The sequence below is a fragment of the Alosa alosa genome, chromosome 13 (assembly GCF_017589495.1).
Source record: "Alosa alosa isolate M-15738 ecotype Scorff River chromosome 13, AALO_Geno_1.1, whole genome shotgun sequence".
Taxonomy (NCBI): domain Eukaryota; kingdom Metazoa; phylum Chordata; class Actinopteri; order Clupeiformes; family Clupeidae; genus Alosa; species Alosa alosa.
This window is the reverse complement of record NC_063201.1, coordinates 26,995,923-27,004,376: the sequence shown is the minus strand read 5'-3', so window position 1 is coordinate 27,004,376 and position 8,454 is coordinate 26,995,923. Positions and strand designations below refer to the sequence as shown.

The following is an 8,454-nucleotide window of genomic DNA, read 5'->3' as shown; positions in this document are numbered from 1 at the left end:
CCCTTTCATCTGCCCTCCCACTCTTTCGTCTTCTTTCCGTCTATCTTTTTTCATCACTCTCTACTCTCTCTCCCTCCCTCCCTCCCTCCCTCCCTCCTGTGACGCTGGCAGGCTACTTGACTGGGCAGTGTGACCCAAATGAGGGGAGCCAGAGCGGCTGCTGTTACTCACACATGTGGGTTCACTTAAAGGTGCCCCCCCCCCCCAAACACAAACACACACACACACACACACACACTACGAGCATTGAAGAACTCAAAACACTCCTGTGTACTCTCCAAAGCTCCGCAGAAGGAGAGTAGAAATAATCTGAAATAATAAGGCACATTTTTATTCTAACTCTAAACCAAACAAGACAAAATTGCTGACTGTATTATTCTCACATTTGGACAGAGCTAAACCAGATGGCAGAAGGGGAAAACAAATAAGACAGAGGGTTTTTATATCCCCAAATTCCTGTTTAGAGAATGGTGTGTGTCTCTCTGCAATCCCCTTTTAAATATCACCTAGAGTTTAAACCACTGGATTATCACCAGCCTTTAATTCCAGCTGCTTTCACTTGGATCTGGGGACCAACGTCATAAGAGTACAGTACCTAATTTTGCAGTCCTACAGCTATAATATAGCTAATTATACACCCAGTCTTCTTCTGTTTAACCTAAATATAAAATGTCAGCAGCTAAATCCTACCGAAAGCTCATGAACACATCCCTACTGGGTCACACAGTTTAGTTCACCTCGAACATTAAGTCTTGGAGAGAGTGTGAGTGAGTGTGTGTGTGTGTGTGTGTGTGTGTGTGTGTGTGTGTGTGTGTGTGTGTGTGTGTGTGTGTGTGAGTGAGTGTTACTTTCCTCCATCAACTCAACAAGCTCATACCCTGCATCAGTCGCTGGACAAAGAGGACCTTTGGCCATTGTGTGAGTCTAATAAACTGGATTCATTCTACCCAGCTGCCCAGTCCAACAGGAAGCCAGGCCAGCAGGGTCAGGAGTTCCAGGCTACCTGTAATTTGCTTTGCTTTTAGCTTCACACAGTCTTATGCCTTATTTTTGTTCCAGAAGAAAATAAGGCTTATTTAGTCTTGTGGTGGACCGCTTTAATCTACATCCAAACAAAACAGCTGATAAGGTGGACTTAATGTCTGCAAACTGCATGGATTGGATTTTTTGGATTTATGAATATGGGTTTAAAGAGATTCATAGTTATTACAGAAATCTCTTTCACAGACAGCGTTGGGGGGAGAGAAGGGTGAACACAAGCTGTAGTTTGGAAATAATTCACCCCCACTGGCATGTCGTGTAATATAAAGACCAGAGACCATTCCAACCGAAAGAGCATTTCAACCCAAATGAAAATGCTTTTAATGTGAAATAAAAACAGACTGAGCAATGAAATGTCTTCTCTAACTGCTGTTAGGTTGTAAAATATGCTCAAAATGGTTGGCAATGACCTAAAAAGAAAACTCATTGTGACCATGGAATGGTATGGCATTGGGGGAGAAATGAAAAGCAGATATTGGGTTATTACTGAAATACAACCCATATGTAAGCCATTGCCTGCCTTTCCTTTCCTTAACTAATTAGACCTATAGTGTTTTAAAGGTTAGATTGTGAAACCCTATTAAATCATAGACGAACAAGCATAATCCTGAGAAACACAAACAACCAAACAAGACACTGTGTCACACCAGAGGCAGCTTTGAGAGGCTTATTCATTGATCTCATTTACCGACTGGACTGGCCGCCAAAACCTGAGGTGGCAGAAAGCAGTTCTGTGAAAAACAAGGGAGGCCACCGTAAAACTTTACAAGCAACCCACTTTTTGCCTGCTTGCTGTTGACTTTGGGTTTTCTTTCCACTCAACATATTCTATTTTCTGTCGTGTTTCCTCTCCACTTGCTCCAAGCTAAAGTCAAACATGGCCCTTGCCGTGTTGTTAGAGGGAAAACCTTCTTGTAATGAATAGTGGAATTTCAATCTCACAGTTTTAATCAGTGTATTCAGAGTATTTTTCCCTCTCATTCTCAACATCTTATGTAGCCCCTTGTCTTAATGTTCAAAAAGAAACTTCAATTCAATGGCCAAACCACCAAACAACAGTCGACTTATATCTTTTTCAGACATGAGAGAACACTTGGAATTGGTTTCATTTGATTTCAGTTCACTTCACTGCTTATGATAAGTCGAGCCCCATCCTGTCAGTCCCCCTGGGCCCCCCCCCGGTAAACACACAGATGAAAAGAACATTCTTCCACTGTCCCTGTGTTCTCCATTAGGGCACAGATGAGAACTGACTGGACGGAGGTGGGTGATGGGGGTGGGGGTGGGGTGGGGGTGGGGGGGTTAAGGTGCAGGGAGATCCCTTGGCCCCGTTTCCCTCAGAGGCAAGAGACGCCACTGCTGTGGAGGAGATGGAGGAGGAGGTTTCACTTCCACTTAATTGCGTATCACTCGATCACTTTCACATGTTCCTTTCTCCTTAGCTTCTTTCCACTTCTCTTTTTTTTTCTCTCTCTCTCTCTCTCGCTCTCTCTTGCTCTCTCTCTCTCTCTCTCTCTCTCTCTCTCTCTCTCTCTCTCTCTCTCCCTCTTTCTCACTTCATCAAACTCCCTTTCAAGTTTCTGGGGGAGAGCAGCCAAGGCCCACTGGAGTTTCCATTGCTCATGACTTCCCTTTCCAGCCAGTGTGAGCCTTAACCAGTACACCTCAGACCACAACCCTCCTCCTCCTCTTCCTCCTCCTCCTGCTGTTTGTCCTCCTCCCAGGCCTGAAACCAAGCGCCCTCGTAAACCTCACACCGTTAACTTTACAATCCAGCAGTGAAAGGCAAAACACATAAATAAATAAATAAATAAATAAATAAATAACTAAATAAATAAATAAACAAACAAGCTAAATAACACACATCTCTGCAAGGCATCAGTCTCTAATTAAGTGAGGTCTTTGGAACCCCCCGTTTAGGCTGTTTCTGCACTGCTCAGGGAACGCTCACTGGCCTGAGGTTGGTTGGTCCTTATAAAGTTGCTTGAAAGGTCCTTGTAAAGCTGCCTGTCACATCAGTTAGGATTTCCATAGTCTTCATCCGGAGTGAGAAGTGAAGACAAGAAAAAAGAAAAGAAAAGATGAGTTCCCAGCTCCAAAGCAGGACAGGCCTAGGAACATTTCCCCCTGTTGTGTGCTAAGGAGCCCCTTTCTAAATTTACATTTTTGTCATCTTGATGCCAGACAAAAGGCTTGGCTGAAACCGAAACCCATTCCTGTCTAGCCATGACAGCAGTGCTGTGAATGATAGAGCTTTCAAACATCACATTTTAGCAGGGACTTTTTTCCAAGATGTCTGTCTGAACAAAATGTAAGAGGGATAACAACTGACAAAATGTTTCTTATAGTTGTTGCAACTATGCAAACTCCTGTTCAATGTCAATTCAAAGATGATATATTTGTGTGGGTTTGTTGTACAAAGTCGGTGTCAGCCTTTCAGCTTCAACAGCAGTCAGGACATGTGGTGCTAAAATCTACCATACCTTTTTCTTGAACCATGAATTCATAAATCCTCAATGTTTAACATGTAATATTATAGCCCAGCATGGCCAAATTCAGAATGTACCTTCCGTGTAAAGTTTCCAACCATTACAAGAGAGTCTGCTGAGGCATTTCCAAAAGATTTCCCTAGGAACCTGCCATGTTTTCATTCAGCCCAAGCAGGGGGGTATTTATAGCTGGGCCTTCCCTAATTATTGTCTAGACACAAACCTGCAAAAACAATGTGGGACTATTGCTTTGCACGAGCAGATGGAATCATATGAACCTGTGTCAACACTTATTATGTATGCATATATACTTTATTTTCGTTTTATTCTCTCGCGTGTCCACCGAAGGAACTGAATCCAACTCTGAATATGTCCACACGGCACAAAACACTCCTGGCGGAAATCTCAAAGGTCAGCCTCAGGGTGTGCCAACAAGTCACACTTACACCTCAGCCTGTTATCTCGGGCCCTCCGTTTCAACTGTGTATTTAGGCATATATAAAGGAGTGCTCGACAATGACTGTTTACAGTTTATTTCACATTATGACAAAACCACTGAAAGAAACATGATGACATGCCTGACAGGCAGTTCAATGGCATGAGATGTGGTTTCGCAGCCATTTTTGGATCCATGCAATTTTTAAGTCGCTGTTGCAGATGCTATACTAATGCTATGAGTTTGGAAAGCATGGAGAGGGAAAGTACCCCTGGTCATAATTTAAGGCCATATTCAGTTTGTAATAAGTAGCTGCAGCTGCCAACCTATCGTTATTGTCCACTGCAGAGAACATACAATGTGACTGCGTAGGTTCCATGACTTCACGATACAAATATTCCAGCCACACTTCACATGCACTCCCCAAATCAGTCACAAAACAAGAGGAGATGAGCACGATGAGCACATGCAATGACACAATGGCACAGGTAGACCCTCAAGGGGATCTGCTCACCCCCAAGCACAGGTCAGGGATATAGCATAACGTTAAAGATAGCGATGTGTGGGAGGGCAGTGCCCGTACCACATTCGGGTCCAAGTGCCCACGGGGACCTGAGTTTGAGTCCGACCCGAGTCATTTCCCGATCCCACCCCATCTCACTTCCACTTGCTTCCTGTCAACCTCTTCACTGTCCTATATAATAAAAGCAAAAAAGACCAAAAATGTATACTTGAAAAACCACTTGTGCCCTCAAAAGCAACAATTATACACACACACACACACACACTGATGTTCTGAGGCTCTGGGACTGTGAGCAGGCATGTGGGAGTGACTGAGGATCTGTGACATTAGGCTACTTATTCCATTTGATCAGCCAAGATCTGGAGCAACGCGGAAGCCTGAGAGCCAGGCCCCGCCGCTCTCTCCCTCACTAGAGCTTTCGGCCAGACGGATTAGGCCCACTGCCTCCAGACAGGGGGAGCACAGCATATGAGGCATTTTAATGTATGGAAGGTAGCGTAGAATTCAGTGCACATACATGTCCATCTCCATCTCCCTGACAGCTATTACCAAGGTCATATGAATAGCAGCCTACTCTGCCTAACCAGGAATAGCTATACTCCTGCTGATTCATGAAAAACCCAGGCTGGGCCTTGGCCTAGGGAATGAGCACCACATTGTCTGTGTTACATGCACTCATATTGAGATTCCTTTTCAGCAAAGAAAAAGGGCTATATTCTATTGTGGTTAAATGAATGCCCACATTCCCCCCAAAAACATACCGTAGGCTACACACATGTGTGTGGAGATCTGAATAGCACTATCGAGCCTGGGTGGACTTCATCATCCAGCACACGCCAGCCTGCTGTTATTACAACCATTCTTCTCTTCCCTGTGGCTGCTATGCATAGAAATGCAATTTCAGCATTATGTATTCATGAAGATCTCGTCTACCATCAACATAGTGGCACACATTTACACACATACTACTGACACACAAACACAGGCAAATTCACATATACACACACAGCTTGCCACCCACAGTTACCGTGGCAACCCCAGATGTTTTGGTACATCCCTGAGGGCCCCTCCTGGCGAGCAGATCCAGAGGGTGTAGTTAGGGAGGGAGGGAGGTGACTGCTGCCGTCTTCCCCCCCATGGCTGCCAAAAATAGCCGCAGAGCATCCGAAGAGGAGCAGTAACGACGGCCTAACACATTCTCTACTTGCCGAGGCTGACTGACCAACTTCACCAGGGAGCCTGTGCCAAAGAGATGTTTTCCCCTTTGTTTCATCGTGTGAGCTAACTGGTGATTAATCATGCCTGGATTTGCTTACGGTGGAAGCTGATTAATGTCTGAGAGGAAATGCAGAAGGAAACGCTTTGATTAGAACTACCTGCCGCTACCACTTGGCCCAGTGACATTACAGAGCCATTGTAGGAGCGAAAGGGGCACTAAAAATATGCCCAGTTATCAAGAGCAGTGCACCAAGTTGAAATTCAGCACAACCTTTGCCCTCATTGCAAGCAAAGGCAATACACTTCCACAATTACTTTTAGGGGTTGAAATTATAGGCTACTACGGGTCATTTAGGCTAAACTTCAGTAGACCTTCACTATACCTTGTTCAAAATACAGAGGCCCTTCAGTGGTGAGCCTACATCAGAGCCTACATTTGGTTTTCATTAGGCTTATGTTTGAGAGATTGAACTCAGAGGCTATAATTATAATGTTAGCTACCCACACCATATGTTGCTGCTGCCTGAGTCAGATGAATTGAAACCCTGGGAAAGCACTGTAGTAGGATAGCTTGTGTAGATGTTTAATCACTAAAAATGGACCAAATGATCAAAAGTTGTTGTGCATAATCACACTTGTCTGTCAGGTGTTTATCTTAGATAAGATGGTATTTATTAATGTACACTTTGTTATGAGGTGGTAATAACTAGAGATAGACCTACCTAACAAAAAGGGTGAGAAATCTTAGTTTCTTAAACTATGAGAACCTTGTGGTGTGCTGAAGGCAGCAGCCACAATGTAGCATACTTTTCAAGGAGGGAAGAAAATACATAGTTTAAATCTCAACATGCTATTTGCAAATTTGGCAGTAGGCTACACTATTCGAACAACTAGTTAGGCTACGTGAGATTTGTTTGGGACAGGCCTACAGTCAGTCTCACCAACAAAACTGTAGGCAGAGATAATAAGAAACACTCAACATTTCTCAGGGCGTGTAGCTCATCTCAAAACGATCACAGATGTTTCATGATAGAACAACTTACAGTAACTCTAAAATGCATACACTTTCAACAGTCTCATAACGACAGTCCTAAACTAAGACATGGAACGGTGCTATAATACTAGGTCTAAGGTCTACGTGAGGCTACCTACCTTCACATCAGGAATTTGCCTCACTTTAAACGTTGTCCTGGATCCCGTTAACATTTTCACATCAAGAAACGTATATTTCTATATCCTTACAAAATCCAATGTGAACCCATGCGGTAGTCAAAGTCAATAACAGTGTAAAAGCGGTGCTTTGGTCCATTCCATGTTTCTCTGGAACTGTTACTTTTCTCTGCATTCAACCTGCATCATTGAGTGTAGAGGTGTTCTCTGTGGCTGAGTAACCCACTCTCGTTGAATTTTACTGGTCTTGAAGCGGAATCCATCCATACCTCCCTCCTCCGACCAGAGCTTGAATAAGTTCACCGTTAATTGTAGCAGTCTCGCTTTTAGAAACGTACCCTTCCTGAGAACACAGACGTAGATGACCGCCGACGCGGAATAAGAACGCTTTCCATTAGCTACATTTGTTTACCCCTCGCCATACTGGTAATGACACAGTGGAGCGCCACACAGTAACAAAAAAGACACCCAAGCGTCTCTATGCCTCTTAAAGGGGCAGGCAGTCTTAACTGAGAAACGAGGAAACTTGAGTTCAAGTGAGAGTTCTGTGGCTTTCAAGATCCGTATCAATTTATAGACTATGTTAGATTAAGAATAGCATTGTTATATACGAAATAGAAGTATTGAAACTAGCTCATAGCAGTATATGATTATAAACGTTCCCCTTATGTGTAAAAAAGCAATCATTTTAGTATCTCAAGGTGCAGAAGCACTTAAGAGCAAAGGAGGGATGTTGGATGGATGCCCGCTGAAATGGGACAATTTGAGACCCTGCCGTTTTACGACCTTTCACACATGGAGAAGATTTTAAAGTCCAATGGGCTCATTTGTCCCGCTGTTTACTTCAGTTAATGCCATCATATGGCCTGAAGGAAGTGAAATAAATCACACATTTGGAGGAATTTCCACATTTTCTATTTCATGTTGTTATAATAACACAGTTGGCTACTTCAACAGAATCCCACCACATATTTGTCTTCGCAACTTTTGCACAAATGGCCATCACCACTTACCTGTTTAGAAGTCTCTTCCTCAGACCGCACCTGTGAACTGTATCCACCTGTAAATCCACTCAATACCGTCTATTTGCAGCCTTGCCAGTGGTTTGAGGCACTCTACATAGCCTACTGAACATTGCAGTACCCAACTCACAATCTATGGTCAGTCTCTAATTACAGCACAATGCTCGTTTTTTATCAGAGAAACATTTCACAGGTGACCTGTCTAGCAAAGTGCAGGCAGTGTTTGTGGGCTCATTGCCTTTGAGAGCTGGCATGTAGTACATATGATATCACAGAGGTTTCATCAGGAAACGGATACCTGCCAAGCAAAAAGGAGAAATGAAAAGTGATCCGAAAGATATCAGTGCTCTACTTATTAATTTATAAGAGCCCCACTGTGAATTTATTGAAGTGAAAGGAGATCAAGTTGGGGTAAAGGGTTGCAGGAGATTGTGTTTTGTAGAATATCTAAATGACCCCCCTTATTTTGCAGACAGAATAACTTACGCTTCAGAGTAATGCAGAAAGCAGTGGACACCAGCACAAATATTTGGATCATGCTCTGACTTTTGCTAG

General features: G+C 43.5%; 1 protein-coding gene across 1 annotated transcript in view; it reads right to left on the bottom strand.

Moving 5' to 3' along the window:
• Positions 1 to 7,353, bottom strand: part of mtmr11 (myotubularin related protein 11) — a 28,928-nt gene extending 21,575 nt beyond the window's left edge. The window contains exon 1 of the mRNA XM_048261937.1: positions 6,860 to 7,353. Coding sequence (XP_048117894.1) covers positions 6,860 to 6,913 — 54 coding nt within the window. The 5' untranslated portion in view covers positions 6,914 to 7,353. The remainder of the gene's footprint in view (positions 1 to 6,859) is intronic.
• Positions 7,354 to 8,454: the final 1,101 nt, after the last annotated feature.